Genomic DNA, 23,498 nt, shown 5'->3' with positions numbered 1-23,498 from the left:
TGTCCAATTGTTTTTTTGTTTTGATTTATTTATTTATTTATTTATTTATTTTTTGGGGGGGGGGGGGGTTCTATTCATGGTATAGTCATGGTTCTGTATGATGTCAGAGAGAGCCTCAGCTTTCCACAGCTCTGGCTCAGAGTACAAAAGTCACACCTTCATGCTGTTTAAAATTTCTGCTTATGAGGGGCAACCAATCAGGATGAACTCACAGGCTACACTAAGGCCCAGCATAAAATAAGCTGAAGGTCAGGACAGTAGCTCCACTTTAATTAAATTTAATAACTGTACATGAACGGCTCTTGTTGAGATAAATGTACAAGGTGCAGGTTACTTGTACTTTTATCTCGACATGAGATTATTTTTGATGGTGGTTAATGAATGATTTGAAAGAACAATCATCTGAAGTTGAAGCTTTTTTTCTTTTTTCCTTTTTCTTTATATTTACTATGATTCAATCTCACTTTTAAGCCATAATACAAACAATGGTTATCCAGAAGAAAACATTTATTTGTAAATTTTAATTGTGCTTTCTTTAAAATTTCTAGGTCCAAGTTTCATGACAAACATTTTAATGTTTAGTCATTACTTCATTGGGAGTCACAATAAGTTCAGAAATGAGTACGTACATGAGAGAGACCGATCATGTTGGTGGGGTGTGGAGACAAAGAGAGGAAAGGCTGAGATGGTTTGGACATATGCAGGAGGAGCATATATGAATTGCTGGACATTATATCCAGCAATTCATGGATATAATGTCAAAGGAGAATTCTAGGGATAGGGATGAGAATAATATGGAAGTTGATGTATTCATTAGTAGATGGTTATCAGAAAAAAACTTTGAACGGGCCATATTTTATATACTTTTATAAATTATTATAGAGAGACAGGATGGAAAAGAGGGCTAACAAACAGCTTTTTCACGAACATGCAGTACCGGGACTGAACAGTGAGCGGCAGCACCGATAAGTCTTGAACCTTCCGACGGCAGACCGGAGGAAGAGGAAGAGCGTAACCTACGGGGTGAACTGGGAGGTGGTGTCCATCTTATTTACACCCGTGAGATTGCTAAATTGTTGATCTGTTGATTTCTTCGGGATTGTTAAAGCTGAAAGCCGGGTAAGTTAGCATTGTTACGCATATCAGTCCGTTGAGCCGTTTGAGCGCAGAGGCAGAAGAGCCACGGCAGACCCCCGCTCCGGGGCCTGAAGTCGTACCAGGCGCCATATTGACGCTCTTCTGGTTTTAGCTTAGCATGCTAGCGTTACCCGGCACGCAGGACTACAGCATACATGTAAGGCCGGATTTAGCCCATTGTTTTGTTATTCATTAGACGTGTTTTTGACAGAAAATCTGCGCTAAATGTGATAAAGCAAACTTTAAAAGTTACCCTAACGACAGGGAGAAGGTAATACCTGTTAGCTGGCTTAGCCTTTACAGATCTTGAGCAGCGACTGTTACTGATATACTTTTATGATCTTTTCACAAGAAAAGGTTAATAAATGACTAACAAACAATCCAGTTGGGCGAAAGTATCGGTTAAATCTGTTATTTAGTGAGTGAACGCTTAGTGTTGCATTCATAGCGTTATCGAAAAAACAAGAAATGGCCCATTATTTTCCAGGGGTTAGCATCAATGCTAATCAGGTGCTCACACCAGATGAACAGCTTCTTTTTGTGCCGCGTTAAACCAGACCTAGCTACTGTAATATGAAGCTGTTGAATGTTGGCTTTTTCCCCACTCATAATTTACTGTTTCGTTTTTCAGGTCTTCAGAGATGAGCAGTTCAGAAGAGGTTTCATGGATCTCCTGGTTCTGTGGGCTGCGGGGGAATGAGTTTTTCTGTGAGGTGAGGAACCAAGGCGGACATATTTTTACAACACATGAGTGTCGGGGTTATTTGTGATATAAGGCCATGCATGGTTTGGAGACAGAGAAGTGGCAGAGTAGCAGTTGCTAAGATTATCACGAAAAAGAGCAAGGATGGACAGGGATAGAAATTAGCTAGTGCACATGCCCTGTATTTTACCCTTATGTTATTTATCTTCTACCAATATTCCACTGTATAAATACCCACCACCTTTATATTTATGAATACCCAGTAATTCTATCTTCTAAACTATGCTCTAATGTTTTATTTCTTATTTTGTCTGTACTTTTTGGGGTTGTTTGTATTCTGTTATATATACGGTAGCCTTTTATCTTATATCTTATGTTTTAACCTTGTTGTGAAGCACTTTGGTGTGCCTTCGGTTTTAAATGTGCTACATCAGGGAGGGCTCAGATTGAGTGGTGTGGGAACAAAGTGAGACAGGTGATGCTGAGATGGTTTAGACATGTGCGGAGGAGGGATAGTGGATATGCTGGACAAAGGATGTTGAAGATGTAGCTGGCAGGCAGGAGGAAAAGAGGAAGACCACAGAGCAAGTTCATGGATGTTTTGAAGGAGGACATGCAGAGGGATGGTGTGAATGAGGAAGATGTTAGGGATAGGATGAGATGCAGACTGATGATTCACCTAAAGAAAGCAGCCAGAATGAGAAAATGAAATAACATTTCTGTTACCAAAAGAGGAAAAATTCAGATTTCTTTAGAGTAAAGTGATGGAGACCTTCAAAAAAACTCCTGCTTATCAAATTTATTACAGCTACCTGGTGTACAGTTGGGTTTTCTCCCAGCAGTTTCTAAACTGGAGAAAGGCAACATCCTACGTGTGCATTTCTGTACACATCTTGTGTGTAGATGTGTAATAATTCAAATATTTTGTGCAGAAATGCTAAAATGTGTAAAAACAAAAAACTATGAAAAAGTTAAAAATATCAATAACACAGTAATAGTAATAAATTAGCAAAAAATGTCTGGGTCAGTCACTGTAAGGGTTAAACAGTTCATACTCCTGTCTTGATGGATCCTCAATCACCCAGGTAAGGAAATCCCAGAAAGTGATTTCTGTTCATGAGGTGCGTTGTCAGTTGGAGAAATGTTTTATCACACATCCAGCTTCGTGAAGAAATCGGAGGATCTGTTTCAAACCGAACAAGTCATTTTGAGGATTGTTAAAATATTTTTCCTGCTGAAAACGCTACGATCAGATGAACAGAATCAACTTTCAGGGAGTTCTGTTCCTACAGCTACTTGATTCCTCATGGATTGAAATGAGTCTGATTTGTGGTTTCTCCAACGACAGGTGGATGAAGACTACATCCAGGACAAATTCAACCTAACTGGGCTCAATGAGCAGGTTCCACACTACCGCCAGGCTCTAGACATGATCCTGGACCTTGAGCCAGGTCTGTATGTTGCATTCCTGACTCATTGTTCTCAGTTTTAAGTAAATAAGGTATGTCAGTGTTTGCTTATGTGACACATTTGCCAAAAAAGCAAAAGATCCCCAGTTTGATCCCGGAAGGAGACACAAACCCCTCTGGGGTTGTATCACCAATCTGGCCTAAAAATCTGCCAAACAAAACATGAGGAGCTGCCTGCTGTGGCGAGTGGAAAGTCGCTTTATTGTTTGTTGTCTGTATGCAGAAGTATTACTGTTTATCACCTCCCATCTGCAGCAGACATCAGGAAGTAAGACTAAAAGAGCTGCGAGTGTTTCATGTCTGTGACATCTCCTGAGCTTTTAATGTGTTCCTTCTGTCATTAACAAATAATGAGAGGGGACATTTGATCTCGGCTTTCTTTTGATTTGAGGTGCTTTGTGCAGGTTTCCTCTCTCTTTTCAAACTTGCTCAGAACATCTTTGTTTCATGCTCTTTTATTGCTGGAGCACCTTTAGAAAACCATAATGTGTCCCAGTCTCTCTGTTTTATTCCCAGCGTTTCCTTTTCCTCTGATAAATTTATGTTTTTTCCAACTGTCAAAAGCGTGAGTAGTTTCCCTGTTTCTGATTTCTTTAGATGAGGAGCTTGAGGACAATCCCAACCAGAGCGACCTGATTGAGCAGGCTGCTGAGATGCTGTACGGCCTCATCCATGCACGCTACATCCTCACTAACCGAGGCATTGCACAGATGGTAGGTGCCAAAAATCCACCAGTTCTGTCTCTACATGTTGTTTGAGTCAGATTTTACTCCACTCGTAATGGAGTAAAGTGTTGTTGAGATGTGAATGTCTCATACGTGGTAATCAGGATAGTTGTACTTAAATTATAATCTTGTGTGTGTGTGTGTGGGGGGGGGTTGGGAGAACAGCTCTCACAGCTATAAAGTCCTGACTGAAATAATGTCCAGTGTGGCAGCAGAGGGTGGGTTCATCCCTCAGAGGAAGATAAAAGTGGACATGAAAAGCTGTCTGTCTGAGGGAACGGCATAAAATGCAAAATCTTTCAGCTTCACTGCTTTTTACTGCTGAAAACAAATCATTCATCTCCTTCCTATGGTGCTGATAGAAAAAGTAAAGACCGTGTTTTCTTTATTCTTTTCCTCCTCCACACTGTCATAACGGCGTATTTTTTCCTGTTTATTAGTCATTATCGTCTACTTTATGTAGGAAAACACGATTAAATGTGTTCAAAATGCAAAATGACAGTATTACACTTTTACGACCATGTTCAACAAACTGACAACAACAACATGTGCATAGGAAAACAAAACACAAAATTTGCACAGCTCTCCTGTGCAAAGTTCACATGGTTTCATGCTACACCAGTGTGAGAACAGCAATACTGCTAGTCCAGTGTGTTAACTTCCTAGTAGAGGCCGTTGTGCTCCATGCAGACAGGTCCTTGTGGTGCAGATGCATCTAAAGCAGACTGTTTCCTGCTGTGGGCTACATGTGAAAAAGCACAACTGTGGAAAATGTTCCAGCCTGATTCTCTGGAAATCATCAAGATGTTTATGTGGAAAAACTGCTTTATTAAAGTTTATCATGTGCACATTTTGCCTGAACAGTTGTCAGTAGTTTCTGGAGGTTCGCGTTTTAAGGTAAAAGTTTTTTTATTTTTGAAACATATAGAATAAAGTGCAGCTTTTACTTTAAAGGCAACCCTTCTCCTTCTCCAGTTTGCGTCACAATTTTCACTGTTTCCGTACAGCTCGAACTGCAGCAGCACGCTTGATGTTTTTCTTTAGTGACAGATTTGCGTCTCTGGGACTTGATCAATCATTTTCCCTACAATTGCCATCAGCTAACCACAAAAGGTCGGAGAATACAAATTTTTCCACTCACGATCGGTCTCTAGTTTCTGTGACGAAGCCTGAATCACTTGATCCTGTAATGCAACGCATCCAAAATGGCAAACAAGAGTCCATTCAATATTGTCTGCTTGCTTTTTTTTAATCTTTAGCACAGTCACCCATTAATTTCAGTCATGTTAAAATTTCCTCAGGTTCAAATGTTGTTTTCCACACAGCAGGATATGAATTAACCCAGGATTGTGGAGCTACCTTCTGTTCATATATTAACTCTTTATTGGGCTCATTTCTGCTTGCTCAGCTGGAGAAGTATCAGCAGGGAGACTTTGGCTACTGCCCCCGGGTCTATTGTGAGAATCAGCCTATGCTTCCTATTGGTGAGTAAACTGATGTGAATGCCCTCATGCATGCGTTAAACAGTTACCCAAGGATTACCACAAGGTGGCAGACAGCTTTCACGAGTGACTAAAAGTTTGCTCTTCCCTGCCTTGCATGTCTCTCCTCGATGCAGCGAAGTTAGTCAGGAACTCTTCATGGGTGTGATATTTAGTTTTGGGGAAATTTGTTTTTGTTTGCTTGTTTGTTTTTAAATCTGTGATTAAAAGGCACAGCAGCTGTATCTGGCTGGCTGTGCCAATCAGTACAAAACAAATGCTATTTGTTTTTATTGAATCTAGATTTTCCTGCAGGTGAGGATAACTTTGATCCACAAGGGATTGTTTGCCAATTATCTCGGGTGTCTTGATCTCATACTTAAATGGGTTTCTTCCTCTTCCACACTTCTCACAGGCCTGTCAGACATCCCAGGAGAGGCCATGGTGAAGCTGTACTGCCCCAAATGTATGGATGTCTACACACCCAAGTCCTCCAGGCATCACCACACAGATGGAGCTTATTTTGGCACCGGGTTCCCCCACATGCTGTTCATGGTTCATCCCGAGTACAGGCCCAAGAGGCCTGCCAACCAGTTTGTTCCAAGGTTAGCGTTGATATTCAGCTGTAAAGACTCCGAGCACTAAATCCACCTCCTGCTGATGTTCATAGGCAGATTTGTTGTAAATTTGTAACTGATTGTTTTGATTTTGTTTTCATTTTAGTTCTGCTTTTTCTTAGTTTCCATAGTGATATTGGCTTAGCTTCTTTCACTTTTTAGTGTTTTAAATACATGCTTTATTATTATTATTTTAATTTTAATTTTAAAGTGTCAGGGCCCAAAATATGTGAAGTTCAGAACTGCACAATAATATGGCTTAATATAAACACTAGAGATGCCCCCATTGCAGTTTTCTCTGACAATTCAGATTTTCCTCAGTGTGAGCAGCTGATTAAGATTTTCTTTCAAAGAACAATAACAGTGCACCAGATTTACTGAACAAAACAAATATCTGTTACTTCTTTCATGTTTATAACATCATCAGATAAGACAGGATCCACCCTTTTTTTTTTTTTTTTTCATAATTTTTTCAGTAACTGCTTTGATTCTTTGCTCATACTGAGGCTCGTACTGAGCCTGCTGCCTTGTGTCTCTCATTAGCTTTAGCTTTAGCTGTTTTTCTGTCGTTGGCTCATTAGGTTTGTTGTTCCAATTGTTTTCTTTGGTTTGATTTCCCTCATGGTTTACATTACCAAGCTTTTGCCTTCACTCACTTCCATGCTAACAACATATTATCTAGCTCTGACTATTTGCCTGTGCGTGCATAAAACACAGCAGCTCGTTATCGGTCGTATGGGATGCCGTCCCAGATGGACAACACTGGAAATGTATGTTCCTGTTTGTTTCCATAGAAAGAGTGGGTGTGGTTAATGCCGAAAAGGTTTAGTCTCTCTGTGTTTGTGAATACCTGCTGCATCTCTTGGTAGATTAGCAGCAGATTAGCGTGGTTGTCCACTAATCCTGTGCCTGCCCTTGGAGACCATTGTCTGCATGCTGTACTGTTTACCGTAACCAGGGTGCAGTGTTAAGAAGAATATGTTGTCCCTTCGGCTGCTGTGGAGACTGCAGCCCGTTTCTATGTTCTCGTGCTGCTTTTTGTGATATTTATTTATATTTACTCTGATGTCATTCTCTTTGCCATTTAAGCCCATTTGTTAATGGTTTAACCTGTTGGACTGTGTGTCTCTGTGTGTTACACAGTCCCATTCCTTTGATGCATAGACAAAGACATATGCAAACAGACACACACACAGCTGGTTATTTGAGCTATGAAGTCAGGCGGTAACTTTGACTTTGACATGTTTGCTTACTCTTCCTATTTGTGTTACGGTCCTCTGCGCTGTGAACGTCACACAGCCTGACTTCAGGGCTCTCATATTGAGTTGTTTTGTTTAAATCCATCAGTTCATCTAACCAGCTAGCCTAGGAGTGTCAAAAATAAGACCTGTGGGACAGAATTGGCCTAGCAAAGATTCCAATCTGGCCCACTGGACAGCTTTAAAACAAGTGCATAGAATTTTACTTTACTGTAGAAATTACTTTTGTTTTTCAAAATTGCATTGCATTAAACATGGCATTATTAAAGTATTTTAAATAAATCTCAGGGATTAAATATTTAAATGTCCATTTAAGTTCAGAGTGGGCTGTATGTGGCCCACAATGTAAAATAAGTTTGACATCCCTGAGCTTGTCCCTAGTGCTCGAAACTGGACATACATTTCATTTGATTTGCCTCCACTGTCACCTTCTGACGTTAGTTCTTGTTCTCCCTGCTGTTGGTCATTAGTCACAAAAATACTCATCAAGTTAATATTTGCACAAGTATAATGTTTGTTTTTATTTTATTTCAAATGTACTTACGTGCACAGGCTGACTAGATGGCAACGATTGCACATCCTTTCCTGGATCCTGTGTCAATACGCTGTGATGTCTGTTTGTATTACATAGAACACAGTCAGGGTGGTGTGATGTTTGTCATCAAATGTCAGCGCTGTCTCCCTTTAAAGAAAATGCATGACTGATCAGTCTAAACATTGTCATCATCTTTTTCTTCTTCTTCCTCTTCAGGCTTTATGGGTTCAAGATCCACCCGATGGCCTACCAGCTGCAGCTGCAAGCCGCCTCAAGCTTCAAGAGCCCCGTCAAGGCTATCCGCTAGAGCGCCCAGGACTGAGGGGGGAGAGAGAGAAGCCAGAGAGGAAAGAGTTATTATAGGATGGAGAGGGGTCACCTGCATTTTTCAAAGCTCTTCATGTGCCCCCTCCTCACCCTGAAGAAGACTGTATTATTTTGATTTAGATTAGGGCAAATGAAAAGATCTTTTCTTTTTTTTCTTTTTTTTTTCCTTTGAGTGTGAGCGAGAGAAAAAATGCACAGCCATGATCTTAAAGACAAACACACATTTGGTTTTCAGACGTTCCTTACCAAACTCCTCCGTGCCAAAAACAGAAGGCAAGCTAAGAGGAAGCCGAACATGGCGGGGGGGCGGGGGCTCTGTTCAATCGCATTGTGAGCACAGAGGAGGGAGTTATGTCGTCGGTGGATGACACCAGAGTACGATCAGTGTATTTGTGTATTTGGCACAGTTTGGTAAAGGTGGTGGTAAAACCTTCTGTCATTCGATGCCTCGTCTCCACCGTTAGTCCCACCTAACCCCGATGGAGGCTGGCACTCGCAGAGACAGTTTTATTTCCCCCTCCCTTTTTTGATTTGTAAAATTTGGCCCATCGTTGTTAAATTTGCCTTAAAGTAGAGAGAAACACCCGAGCTGTTTCTGTCCTTTCGAGTGTCTGATTTTTCTCTTTCTTTCCATGGTTAGAGGAGATGAACTAGAAATAGGTCAAATGAGACAATTTATGAATCGTCAGATAATTGTAACAAGTTGGTGTCTTTTCTCCAGCTGTCTGTGCGTGTGTCAAACAACAACACCCTCCTCTACCCATCACGTCCTGCAGAAGCAGGTTTGTACTGTCACCCACCCCTCCCTCCCGTGTAGCTTCATCTCTGATACAGAAACAGCCGAATATTCTGGATAGTGTGGAAATTTGCTTTCTGGCAGTGATTAGATTAGAAGATCGATATCGCTCATGCTTTTATGGTAAATATGAAGCAAATACTGGCAGACGGTTAGCTTAAACTCAATAAGGAAGCAGGTATCCTGGCTCTGTTCTAGTGGTTACAGATCAGCAACAAAGCTGAGTCTGCTCAGATTATATAAATCCTCATTAAGTGTGCGGTTGTGTGCCAGTTTCAACCCATGTAAAGTCCACTGGAGTTCCAGGTTTTCACCACGACGAGCAGTTTGCACCTTAATAAACAGACGTTACTGTGCGAGCTTAAGTTTGTTTCAATCAGAACAAAAACCAGAAGAATAATGACTAGCAGTGTGAAGTGTGACGTCCAGTGTGCTGATACCAGTGTGTTACTTCAAATGAGCTTATTCAGGCTTTCAAAAGGGTCAAGTAAAAGACAACAGTATTTAGATGGTATATATTTTTCAGTTTGCAGGTAAAGTTTCACGTAATTCCTCTTCAGACTGCTCACCTGTACTGGCATTGAATTATGTTACTCTCATTTCATAAAGTCTGAATAAGCCTCATTAGACACACACACACAACTAAGTCAGTGAACAACGGCGCACTTTTTGAACACATTTTGCCACGAAGAGAGTAGTAATAATGCTAAAGGATGCTTTTTTTTTTTTTTCTTCATGCAGAGCTGGTGTATCACAAGGTGCTGATGAGAGGTTTAAAAAGGCCAAATTCTCTTTACATTGTTTAACAAACTAGATGCCCATAGGTGGATTTGTTGCTGCCAAACAGAGCCAAGCTAGGGCTTCGTAGTCTCGGAAGAGCTTAGCTAGTCATCTCCTCCTGTCTGTAGCTTTAGATTTAACATGAACATGAGATATCAGTCTTCTCATCTCAAACTGCCTGGGCCTCAGAAGTTCAGCTCACTCCACCACAGCACAGTCTTTCTTTTCTTGTTTATGTTTGGGCTCGGAGGCAGGTGGCGTCTCCTAAACAGTGGGGGCACACACTCGGCGGCGCTCCCTCCACTCCTGTCTTATGTTGGTATGACTGCGATAGATTTTTGCTTTTGGATTTCATGATACAAGAGAAACGTATTTATGTGTCCAGATTTTAACTAATTGTTTGTCTGTGTTGTTGTATTCTTTCTGCTACTGTGGACGGGTGAGCAGGATTCAGAATTCTCAATAAACTTCTATTTTCTTTTCATATTCTTCTGTCCTCCTTTTTATTATTATTTAGCACCAAAGTTTTCTGGCCACTCAGAGTCAGTAGAGAGTCCTCTTCTTCATCTTTTCATCCACTTAAAGCAGCCAGATGAATTTATAAGATTATGCAGAGTGACTGTAAACTAACTGAATTGTGCTTGATGTTGGAGCTAATGAGGTGTTTTCCCTCAGTGATGGAGGTAGGGCTGGATGTCTTGCTTCTGGGTGTGGTTCTGGTGCCATTTCACATGACTGAACAACAGCTGCAGTGGTCTAACACAAGCAGAAAACAATTATTTCATGGAAAAAGTCATAAGATCTCAGTCATGCTTCTGTGGTTATTCTTAAATTAACTTTTAGGGACATGGAAAAATCGTATTTGGAGTTAGAAGTGAGTAAAACACATCTTTTAGTCTGAAAACATTCAGTATGCACACTCGGGGTAAGTTGAAAAGACACCCAGGACACCGTGATATGGTCGTATTTATGTGTGACTCAGTGTTTTTCCCCTCTGCACAGCAGCCGTCTGGCTAAATCGGTGGCAGAGCTGAGCTGTCTTCATTTGACCATAGCATGTAAGATTTTCCAGAGGAGGTTCCTTCATGACTCAGGATAACCTCAAACCACATCCTGGGACCTGCCCTTCGTCTCCTCCTCCTCTTAGCTCAGCCCAGTGAAAAGGAATCTCCGACTTTGTTTTGAAATACGCTGAGACGTACAGACACTGGGGGAAAAACAGACTTTTCTGTAACAGTAGTTTGTTTTCCCGGGAGCCAAAAGAAGCCCTGAGACAGTCTCCACAGGAATAATCTGGTTCGTTTAGCTCCTAATACTGTAGTGATGTGAAATATCAAGCCCTTTGCGCTGCCACACCCAGAGACAACATTGCACCATTTTCATCTGAGTTTCTTTTTTTATTTGTTTCATGATGTCACTCCAAAGCAGATCGAGCTGTTAAGAAAAAATGTTCACCGCAAACTCTGAGGACACATGCATTTTAACAAAAACAAACAAAACCCCGTCTAAATCTGTGTTACAGATTAAAAATGATCTTCCTTTGTTAGAAGATTCACTCTGGAGCTCCATTGCTTGCTGTACTTTGCAAAAATGTCTTGACACCTTTCAGTCCGTGTACCCTTTTATTTATGTTTTTGGGGTTTTTTTTGTTTTGTTTTTTCGGGGGGAAATTCAAGGCCACTTCAGGCAAGGATTTGTTTTTATTTACATTATATGTCAGTCCTCTATAGCTGGACGCACGTTTAGCTGGGAAAAAACATCAGATTTTTCTTCGTTTGTTTTATTTTCCACATAATTGCTGTTACATTGTCATCTGCACTGTTCAAAACACTCTCAAGACAGTGCACATTACTTATTGGGATTTAAGCCAAGTATGACCACCACCACAAAAGCAGAAGTTTTGGCAGTTTGCTGGTCTGTAGCATCCAGGTGTGTTAACAAAATGCCCCAGTGATTTACCAGGAGTGGACCATTCTCCAGTCAGTTCAGTCAGACTGTGCAATGCTCAGAGAAACCAAGAGCTATATGTCAGACTCTACAGGCCGCAGCTAACATGTTAAATGGTAAAGTTCATGCTTGCAGAATTAGAAACAAGTATGAATTGTTTTGGCTGGAACATTGTCTCAGACAGCCGAAACCAAAGCAAAGATATTTGGCAATAATGCACAGAGCCACATTTGGAGAAAACGGCACAAAATACCTCATACCAACTGTCTGCCATGGTGGCGATCTAGGCTTGTCTTGGAGCCACAAGCGAAGTCAAGAAGAGTTTTATTGTCGTACCAACAGTATACGCTCAAGTATACAGTGGGACGAAATATCGTTGTCCTGGATCAAATGTGCAAACTGTAAAAATAAAAATTAAAAAATTCAAATATACACATATACGACTATACAGAAATAAGATAAACTAAGTCACCATGAAGTCCTCTGTATAGCAAAGTATTCTTGAGTCAAATGTGAGGCCATCTGCCTGACAGCTAAAGCTTGGATGAAACTGGATCATGTAATGGGACAATGATTCCAAGAACGCCAGAACCCTATTTCAGGAATAGCTTCCTATTTCAGGAAGCTATTCCTGCTTCCTATTTCAGGAAGCAGGAATAGCTTCCTGAAATAGGAAGCAGGGATAGCTTCCTGAAATAGGGTTTGTTGAACATCCTTTCAATCACAGGCCTAGATAATGAGTTCAACATACCCATGTTGTCTTTCACGTGGATTAACTCATCTTATCAGCTCGCTTTGTTAACACAGAGTTCCCCCCTCATGTTCACATGAAAGGGTGACATTGGCAGCCAGTCACAGTTATGGATAAGCATACTGGCAACAGAGGTTAGGAATAGACTGCTAGTGCAGACAAATCAGCAGTGTGAGAGGAAAAGAGAAGTACAAAAAAAAAGTCAAAGCTTGACTATAAAGGACACCTGCAGGCCTGGTTTTTAGGTCTCATTCTGGTTGCAGATGGTGGTGTTTTTGCAGGTATGTGGAAGGTGGAGTTAATGTGTTTAGACTAACTGTTGGAACACATTTAGCAGTCCTCTGTCTGTTATAGTCTGATTCTGGAATTTGTGGATCAGATTTATTTCTCTTGGTAACTGTTTGGCCTCGGGTCCTGATACGTAAGACAAGAGAACTGAGCGAGGGCGTGCTTTATTTTTCCAGTAACTGTATGAAGACATAAATACCAGGGAATTCAAGCTGATACTTGGATGTCTCTCCTCATAGTCATCTTGTAATCTCATACACAAACAACATGTCTTCAGTACACAGCAGGAACAAACTGACTGGCCTTTCCAACACTTTTGGAATTACCTGCAGCCTCATTAGGAATTGCATCATGTAATAGTTATTTATATAACACCATGTACAAAAAGACGTTAAAACCACCTAAATGTTTATCAAGAACAGTTTCATTTGTGCTTTTGTGTGGGAGGTCTCATCTTTGGTGTCATCTTTAGTTTTCAGTCTAGATTTGGAGATGGACAATAAACCCTGATCAGACCACATCAGAGTCCTACTGGGGCACATGCCTGCAAGAGTTCACTGTAGGTATTTAACCATGCAGAGTCCCATTGGTGAAAACCAGAACTGTGATATGAGAACGTTTGGGGGAAGGTAAGGAACCTTCTGCATGTACAATCTATAGATGATCCAATGCAAGTTTTACTGAGGCAGGTAAAGAGTGAATCAAAATAGCCCAGGTGAGATAAGAGAAAAGCATGAAGAACAATCTCTACAAAAGATTTAGAAATAATAGGACACAGTTTACTAATATTTCTCAGCTGATGAATACAAAAACAACTCAGACCCTTAAAATCCAAATCCAAAAACTGCTTCAAATCAATTCAATTCAATTTTATTTATATAGCGCCAAATCACAACAAATGTCGCCTCAAGGCGCTTCATAGATACAGAGAAAAACCCAACAATCAAATGACCCCCTATGAGCAAGCACTTTGGCGACAGTGGGAAGGAAAAACTCCCTTTTAACAGGAAGAAACCTCCGGCAGAACCAGGCTCAGGGAGGGGCGGGGCCATCTGCTGCGACTGGTTGGGGTGAGAGAAGGAAGGCAGGATAAAAGACATGCTGTGGAAGAGAGACAGAGGTTAATAACAGGTATGATTCAATGCAGAGAGGTCTATTAACACATAGTGAGTGAGAACGGTGACTGGAAAGGAAAAACTCAATGCATCATGGGAATCCCCCGGCAGCCTACGTCTATTGCAGCATAACTAAGGGAGGATTCAGGGTCACCTGGTCCAGCCCTAACTATATGCTTTAGCAAAAAGGAAAGTTTTAAGCCTAATCATGAAAGTAGAGATAGTGTCTGTCTCCCGAATACAAACTGGAAGCTGGTTCCACAGAAGAGGGGCCTGAAAACTGAAGGCTCTGCCTCCCATTCTACTTTTAAATACTCTAGGAACAACAAGTAGGCCTACAGTGTGAGAGCGAAGTGCTCTAATAAGGTGATATGTGCTACAAGGTCATTAAGATAAGATGGGGCCTGATTATTTAAGACCTTGTATGTGAGGAGCAGGATTTTGAATTCAATTCTGGATTTAACAGGAAGCCGATGAAGGGAAGCCAAAACAGGAGAAATCTGCTCTCTCTTTCTAGTCCCTGTCAGGACTCTTGCTGCAGCATTTTGGATTAACTGAAGGCTTTTCAGCGAGTTTTTTGGACATCCTGATAATAATGAATTGCAGTAGTCCAGCCTGGAAGTAATAACTAGTTTTTCAGCGTCACTCATGCTTCCCATCAGAAGTGACATAAACTTAAATGAATCACATGTGGCAACTAAGAAACCTCTATGAGTGAGGTGTGACATGAACCTTGCACACCTGCTGCATTGCTTCAGTTCAGTTCAGTCATTTTATAGTGTCTCAACAAACCGTCCACAAAAGCAATATTAAAAAACAAACCGTGAGGAGAGCTTATCAAGGTACGGTAAATCCGTCCAGCGTGGCTGCTGTGTAACTACCTTTTCTAAGACCTGTACAACCACAAAGGTGCATTATTTTGAGAAAATCAGGTTGCTTAAAATGTGGTGCTCTAAACATCATTCAAAACACCACTGAAGTCTTTCTTCACACAGATGCACAGATGCTTAGATACTCTGCTTTGAAAAGTGATCTGTGTGCTCAGACTGTCACAGATCACAGATTCAAGGCTGTAGCATGTATCCTCCGGGTAACTGAGAGACACTCCTGTTACACCCTATTTAGCTGCTGTGCTCTTAAATGAACTGCTGCTTGGAGTGTTTCTTTGTTTGTTCCCTTCAGTGCTCATTCACCTGAAACACCCAGACAAAGGTGTATTTATACATACAATGAAATGAAGCCCCATGACTACACACAGGTAGCTTCCATTTGTGTAGTTACACATGATTTTAGATGTAAAGGGAGTACTAAAGGCATTTTTGATTCTCTGAAACATACTTTATATTTATTTGTTTTCTTTTTAAACTGGATATTTTATGTCTCTTGCTGCTTCTGCTTTTTGTTCCTGGTTGGCTTTTATCCCACACTCTTGGACGTTCCTTTTCCTCTGTTATTTCTCTGGCTGGTTTCTACCACATGCCCGCTTTCCAAATTGTAGCAATTGAGAAACTGTGGGCAAAACAATAGAGGCATTTCATCGGGCTCAAACAACCTCCCTCACACCAAAGCATTTCAAAACCATGACTCTAAAGATGCTGTTTCATAACTCTTTCTCTCCACAGCGAGAAGGCAAATTTTCCTCTATTTCCTCTGCAGAACAAACCCAAACAACCATACAGACCAAACAAGAAAACAAAATCCAACAAATATGTTGTGAGCGATGTTAAAAAACTGCTAGGAACTTCCTCCACCCAAGACTGCTCATCTGTCACTTAATTGCATGTTTGCAGACAAGCAAACAGAAATATGTTGGAGAACAAATTCTGGGCAAGACGAGACCTGCTTCAAAGCAGGTCAACCATTCAAAGTTTGAACTAAAGTAAAGTTGTTTCATCACCGTGTCCATGACAGAAGCACGATAGATATCATTTCTTTGTCAAAACAGAGGTACTATTATTCAGGCTGGCCTGAAGTAACTTCCTTCAGGTGATTCAGTGAGACAGGTCAATTAAGATTTTGTTAATTTCAGGAAGACAAAGCTGCCCTTATTTCTAATTTCAGTGCAAACTTTCAGTACAGACCAAAGAAAGTCTTGAGACTGAGGACAATAACTTCTCTTGCTTTTTTTAATGCATGTAAGTCAGTAAGTAAGATGGGATCAAAGCAAGAATGGCCTCATAAATCAGAATGAACCAGTGACTTAGTCAACTCAGACCCGAGCATGCAACATGCTATTGTGGGTAAGAGCTTTAAGGTTTGTAATAAATCTTGGTGCTCAATAATAGACAGTATCCTTTATACGTAAGCACAGCAAAGATGCATCGATATAAAAGTGGACAACAGAAGATTAGAACAACACGATCTGATGAGTCTTGATTTCTATTGTAACACTGCAAAACACAATGTAAGGAACAGAATTTGACATCCATCCTATCAGACTGACGGTGGCCTAATGCTGTACAGGATTTTTTTTTTTCAAAACTGGTTTCCGGAACATGACAGTGAGTTCCCTGCACACAAATGATTTCCGCAATCATCAGATTTTAAGCCAATAGAGCACCTTTGGGATGTGCAGCAACAGGAGATTCCCATCATGGATATGCAACAAGCAATTGTGCAGCAACTGCGTGATGATGTCATGTGAAAATGGACTAAAATCTCTGACTAATATTTCCAGGGCCGCGTTGAATCTGTGCCATGTAGAACTGAAGCAGCTGTGAAGGCAAAAATGGGTCCAACCTGGTAATAGCGAGGTGTACATGATCAGTTGCCCAGTGAGTATATATTTATGCTAATTATCCCATGTAACCCAGTTAGGCTGGTTCTCTCTCTCCTTGGTTCGCTGTAAATGTAAAGCAAAGCACACACACAAAAAACAAAACAAAACACACAAAAATAACAATAAAGAAACACACACAACGCACAAGCTCAAATGAACCACATGCCATACAACTTTATTGTTATTAATTTTGTTGGAAGTTAGCAAACAACAAAAGTTCACATTGCTATACTTACAGTGTAAGAGAGTCCGCTTAAGACAAAACTCACCACACCAGAGAACCATTCAATCACTGCTAATAGCTTACACCTGCCCAGGTATCCCCACAAACCAGTTTAGTGCAGAAACCCAAACCAAGGTCCATGAAGTGCCACATCATAACTGAGCTCTGAGGGATTTTCAAGGACTAGCACTTATTGGAAACGAGCCAAAGCAGCCCTTCAGTGCACACCAGACTTGCCTAACAAATGGCTGCATGGCGTGGGTCATTATAGGGGAAAATTCTGCAAGCCTATTTCCCAATGTTTCCGTACTGACTACTAATAAAATGTGGTTCTGTTCAAAAATCAACATCATTTTTTTTGCACTTCTGCATCAGCTCTGGAGGTTGCTGCTTGCCATCACCTACCTGTTGAAAAATAGCTAAAGGCTATCCAACAAGTTGTTAATAGGGATGTTTACTTATGTTTCCAGCAATCGATGTGAGAGATCTTAATCAAAGCATGAAAAGTAGCTCCGTGTCCCTTTCTCCATTACATGGGAAAGCTGAAATAAACCCTTTAAAAAAAATCAAGTATCAGTTCTTTTTCTTTTTGCTCCCAACTGTTTGTCAGTTTGTTGTGTGTCACTAATGTGTAACCCTCATCCAGTTGTGGGAAATAACAGTATCATATTACTAGAGAGAAGTTGATGCTTTAACTGGGCCTTCACCAGAAGACCTCTCATTAAGTTCTTTTAAGGTGTCAGCCAGCTCAAAGGGATTTTGCCCTCCCAGAAATTGTTATGTTAATTATTTTCTGGAATTTGAACACGTAAGATTATGATGTAATTGTGAAATAACAGGTCTGCTCATTAGAAGAAAAGTAATATTTCAAATGAGAAGCTGACACAGACGTGTAACATTATGCTGTGTCCTCCTTACGAACGTCAGTGCTGTATCTTATAACACCGCACGAGAGAGCAGAAATCCACTCTCGTTCAGTGATTTTGTATTTCAGTAACAAAGAAAAGCTGAAAAGATTTGCTGGGTCATAACACCTGAGATCCCTCTAAACCAGGGATGGGCAAATGATTTTCCCATGATGCAACATTAGAAACTAGGATTGTTGTGACGGACCAGCAGAAACTGAACCAATAAGCTTATAAAGAGATGAAAATTAATACTGAGCTGAACGGAGTTGATTTATTCTTAGTTATTAGGGAAAGTATGATTTTAATTATCCTATATGGTAGCCTTTGTGTTGGGACTTTTGTAAATTCCTCAAAATACAGGGCAGTGTCCTTTTGAACATGAACATCACAACTTTATTTTACTACCAGGTCTCACTCGTCCAGTGAATTTAAATTTAATTTTTAGGAATAAGAAAGCAAACATTGTTTGATTTCCCTCAACTCTGTTAACTGTAACATATAATAAGTGTCTAAAGATGAGGCCACTTAAACTCATAAAATGACCAAAAATACATACATAAGTGGACACACTATGTATCTTTGGTCATTTTTGGTCACATTTAGTAATTTATTGGAGTAAAAATGGCATAAATCTTGCAAATTTAGCAACAATAAATCACCTGTGTAGACATAAATAGTTTATATGTTATAAACACATGGAGACACAGTGTGTCTAGGTTTCAGTATCCACAGATCAGCAGATCTATTACCACTTATGTTGATACATTGTGTCTATGCTGGCAACTAATGAGCATCAAAGAAACATTATAAACCCGGGTAGAAACACTGTAATATATCAAAATATAAGCACATAGGGTAACCAGAGCCCAACAAGCTACACGTGGATCAGACTGTTCATTTCTGTGGAACTATATCGAGGTCTGAAATGTTGATATATCTTTTACAATATAGGACTTTTAGAACAGTTATTCAGGTGAAAGGTTTGGCATTGATCACATGAGGAGAAATTATTCTGTATTTTGTACCAAAAATATTTTTCCAACATCTTTACAATAAAACTCACATTAAAAGGCTTGTGCCCAAGATGAAAACAAACCAGAGTCGCTTATAATCCATCTGGTTTATCTTACCAAGTGAGCAAACATTTGATTTACACAACTGCTTTTTACCTTTACTGGATTACCATGGTCTGCTTTTTTATGAATGCATGTGCCCAGTACCTAAAGAGGTCAGATACTGTCTAACATTGTGCTCTATGTTTTATTACTGGCTGTGGAAATCATATACATCACTCTGCCTTGTGAACACTTGTCTGTACGGAATATTGTATTTGTCTTTTACTTGTTGTGTGTTATATTTGTTGTAACTTTTTCTGCCCTGTTGGTCACATCTCTCTTGGAAATCAGATTTACGTTTTATTTGGATAAATAAAGGATAATAAAAACTTGAAGTGTATGTTTTCCAGTGTTCTTGTGTGATAGTCTTTGTACACTTTTGTGCATCTTTTATACCACAAAAAGCTGTTAAAACTGTCATTTCATCTGATTTTGTGTCTGATAATCATCTGTGGTATTAAGGAAGTATCCAAAAATCCTGACTTTGCGTGATTTATATGACTGGGAAAGTGGGAAACCCGGTTACAGTTTTTTCTGATTGCTTAAGCACATTTTTTGTAACTATTGGCTAATTTTGCAAAACTCTTCACACAAATAAGAAAACCTGTCACCCAATCATCAAAACATTGTAGTTCTCTTGCAAAAGCAAACACAGCTAGATTAACTCTTCACACCTTCGTAAAAATGGTGTTTCCGTATCAAACAGTACACACAAGCCATCATCTACTAAGCACACAATGCGCCAACTGCACACTGATGGTATGAATACAAAACACATCTGGCTTTTGCTTTCTCTGTGCACAAGGTAGGCTATGTCAGTTTGAGCTCATACTTCTGTCATAGATCCATAAGCATAGAGGGATCCAAACTTCAAGTACATCAAAACAAACACAAGTGTTTATTTCCAAGTATAGGATTATTTGCAATCGCCATAATGACTATATGGGTTACTTGGTCTGCAGTGAACATGGGTTACAGTTAGGGTTTAAGCATTCAGAAAAAACTGTAAAAACAATAGAATAACAGAAAACAGCAAAATAAATAAATAAAACACATAATACATAAAAATTAAAACAGCCCTATATTACAGTTTTTTTCTGAATGCTAAACTGTGATTCCTGTAGCACAATCTCTAAAACTATTCAGACTTATAGCAAAACCACTCACTGAGTTTGCAAAACTAAAAGCACAAAAACTGCTTTGCACTCAGTTTGCAATTTTGTAACACACACTTTGCAAAACTGTAGGCACAATTCACTGCACAACACTCAATTACCAAATTTCCAACACACTCCTAGCAAAAGTATACACATGTATGGCTATCATTAACACTAATTTGCCAACTGTCTGGCACACTTTCACATGTGAAAACTTTTTTAGATAATTAGTTCACTTTGCAATCAGCCTAAGCACTATAATACAGGTAAGCTGTGTGTGCGGAGTACAATGGAGGGAGCAGAAAGAGTGAGAAGTAGAGGAAGCCGAGGAAGAGGACGTGGAGGTGAAGAAGTAGGATGAAGAGGACGACAAGGACAAGGAGGAGCAAGAGGAAGACGAGGAAGGGGGAGAGGAAGGGTAGGAAGAGTAAGAAATAGAATTGCTGATGACATCAGAGCTACAATAGTGGACCATGTAATCAACCGTGGAATGACACTGAGGGTAGCTGGCCAACGGGTCCAGCCTAACTCGAGCCACTACACTGTAGCAAGTACCATAAGGACATCTTGAAATGAGAATCGGTGAGTACAGTCACTTCGCACAAAGATTTGTAGCACTGCCATATGCCAATGAGAAACACACCAATACCATTGATGTAAAAATACTGAAATTGTTACTTTACAGAATTGCTAGATGACCAGATGCTGGGGCAGAGGAAGCATGTTCACTGCAGACCAAGTAACCCATATAGTCATTATGGCGGTTGCAAATAATCCTATACTTGGAAATAAACACTTGTGTTTGTTTTGATGTGTTTGAATAAACAGCAGTACTTGAAGTTTGGATCCCTCTATGCTTATGGATCTATGACAGAAGTATGAGCTCAAACTGACATAGCCTACCTTGTGCACAGAGAAAGCAAAAGCCAGATGTGTTTTGTATTCATACCATCAGTGTGCAGTTGGCGCATTGTGTGCTTAGTAGATGATGGCTTGTGTGTACTGTTTGATACGGAAACACCATTTTTACGAAGGTGTGAAGAGTTAATCTAGCTGTGTTTGCTTTTGCAAGAGAACTACAATGTTTTGATGATTGGGTGACAGGTTTTCTTATTTGTGTGAAGAGTTTTGCAAAAAAATGTTACAAAAAATGTGCTTAACTCTAAACACAATTAGCACAGCATCGGTCTGTTGTGGCCATACCATTCACACATTTCATGTCGTGTTCACCCAATATGCAGTCAGTGAACACATTTCCACAATGCTCACATTTTCTTAACAGACAAGCTATACCTACCAACAAAATTATGGACTGTTTCTGTAGTATCTACGAATGTTAACACACAACATCCCACAATAGCAAAAACAATATTCCAAACCTTAGATACAGCATAAAAACCTCTGCCTCTGCAATGATATCAGTACAAAAACAATATCAATATCAAAAATATATCTCAGCTGATAATAAACAAACAATTGAATAATTGACACACAGCTGATTTATGTTGGGTAAATTGGGCCAACCACAGCTTCTTCCATTCTGGCTTAGACTCAGTGGGGTTTATAAGGCAAGACCTTGAGGAGTGATGTTTTTGGAAACAAAAAAAAGACAAACACTGTAATGTCTGGTCGAGGAAGAGTAAGAGCAAGGGGCCCAGGGAGAAGAGCAGGCCCAAGGAGAGGGCAAGGAAGAGGTGTAAGAATGCGTGGTGGTGGCATTCCAAGGGCTGCAAGAACAGTAGTCAGTGATGAAATTCGTGCCACTATCATTGACCATGTAATCAACCATGGTCTTTCACTAAGAGAGGCTGGTGAAAGAGTGCAGCCCAATTTGAGGCGGTCAACGGTTGCCTCCATTATACGCATCTTTCAACAAACCAACAGGTAAGTATTGCATTTTACATGGATTGTTTCTATTCTCACTTGACATGTCAATATGGTCATACAGTAATGCATATGTTGAATTTTTTGTCTTTCTAAAGAATGCAACGTCTTCCACCCTCTGGGGGAAGAGGAAAGCTCCTCAGTAATGATCAGGAGCTTGCCATTGTAGAAATGGTTACTGCAAATAATGCAATAAAACTGCGTGAAATTCAACCTAGAATTGTGGCGGACCATGAGATATTTGACAATATCGATAGAATCAGCCTCACAACCATTACGCGGACATTGTCCAAACACAGAGTGCGGATGAAGCAGCTCTACGCTGTTCCCTTTGAGAGGAACAGTGAGAGGGTCAAGGAGCTACGACGACAATATGTCCAGGTATAGTGTATATTCAATCCAATGTCCAGTTCTATAAGCTTTGCACTTTGCAAGTAGGTAACCTACACAATACTAGGTTACAGTACAGTATGGTATACAGTAATAACATGACTTACATAAACTTTGTTTCAGAGAGTTATGGAATTGGAGGCCAACCAGGCCCCTCATGAATTCATATACATCGATGAGGCAGGATTCAATCTGGCCAAAAGGCGTCGACGTGGACGAAATGTCATTGGAAAAAGGGCCACAGTTGATGTGCCAGGACAGAGAGGGGCAAACATTACCATGTGTGCAGCAATTGCAAATGCAGGATTACTCCTTCACAGATGTCAGGTTGGACCCTATAATACAGAGCGCTTGCTTGCCTTTCTCAATGATCTCCACCAGCGCCTGGTTCCAGAGCAGGGTCAGGAGGGTGAAAACATGAGGACCTTTGTAATTACCTGGGACAATGTGGCTTTCCATCACTCGCAAGCAATAACAACATGGTTTGAAGTCCACCCAAGACTGGTAAGTCTCTTCCTTCCACCCTATTCACCTTTCCTCAACCCCATAGAGGAGTTCTTTTCTGCATGGCGGTGGAAGGTTTATGACCATCAGCCACATGACCAGATGTCCCTCCTTGAAGCCATGGATGCTGGCTCCAGGGACATCACAGTTGACGATTGCCAAGGGTGGATCCGACATACCATGCGGTTTTATCCCAGGTGCATCGACTTGGATAACATCAGATGGGATGTTGATGAAAACATGTGTCCTAACCCTGAAGATCGCAGAGATTAGATGCACATTTTTTGCCTTTTTTTAGCCCCCCCCCCCCCTTTTATCTTGGCTTTTTGCTGTTGTTTTTTTGTTCAGAATGCTCTTGTGTGTTTCATGGATATTTTGTTCACTGTAAGCAATACTGTAAAACTTTCTCTGTCCTACCATACCGTGTTTCTACTGTACCTCCTGTAGTAAACAGTAAAGGAACAAAAACTTGTTTGCTTTTTACTGGAATGCTTTTGAATGTGAACATTACTGTACATGTGGACATACAGTTACCAACCAAGACATTTCTGGTGTCAAAATGGTGGATTGCATGTTTCGCATGCAAATACCTGTAAAACTGAAACATA

At 40.3% G+C, this 23,498-nt stretch overlaps 1 protein-coding gene across 1 annotated transcript; it reads left to right on the top strand.

Moving 5' to 3' along the window:
• The first annotated feature begins 986 nt into the window (after nt 1-986).
• On the top strand, nt 987-10,315 carry csnk2b (casein kinase 2, beta polypeptide). The gene is made up of 7 exons (XM_082521845.1): nt 987-1,119; nt 1,769-1,850; nt 3,189-3,291; nt 3,907-4,022; nt 5,443-5,518; nt 5,931-6,120; nt 8,143-10,315. The coding sequence occupies exons 2-7, from the start codon at nt 1,779-1,781 to the stop codon at nt 8,231-8,233; spliced, it is 648 nt and encodes a 215-aa protein (XP_082377971.1). The 5' UTR covers nt 987-1,119; nt 1,769-1,778; the 3' UTR covers nt 8,234-10,315.
• The last annotated feature ends 13,183 nt before the right edge of the window (nt 10,316-23,498 follow it).

This window comes from Aulonocara stuartgranti (assembly GCF_965226115.1).
Source record: "Aulonocara stuartgranti genome assembly, chromosome: 22".
Classification (NCBI taxonomy): domain Eukaryota; kingdom Metazoa; phylum Chordata; class Actinopteri; order Cichliformes; family Cichlidae; genus Aulonocara; species Aulonocara stuartgranti.
The sequence above is the reverse complement of the archived record's forward strand: the minus strand, read 5'-3'. Positions and strand labels throughout refer to the sequence as shown.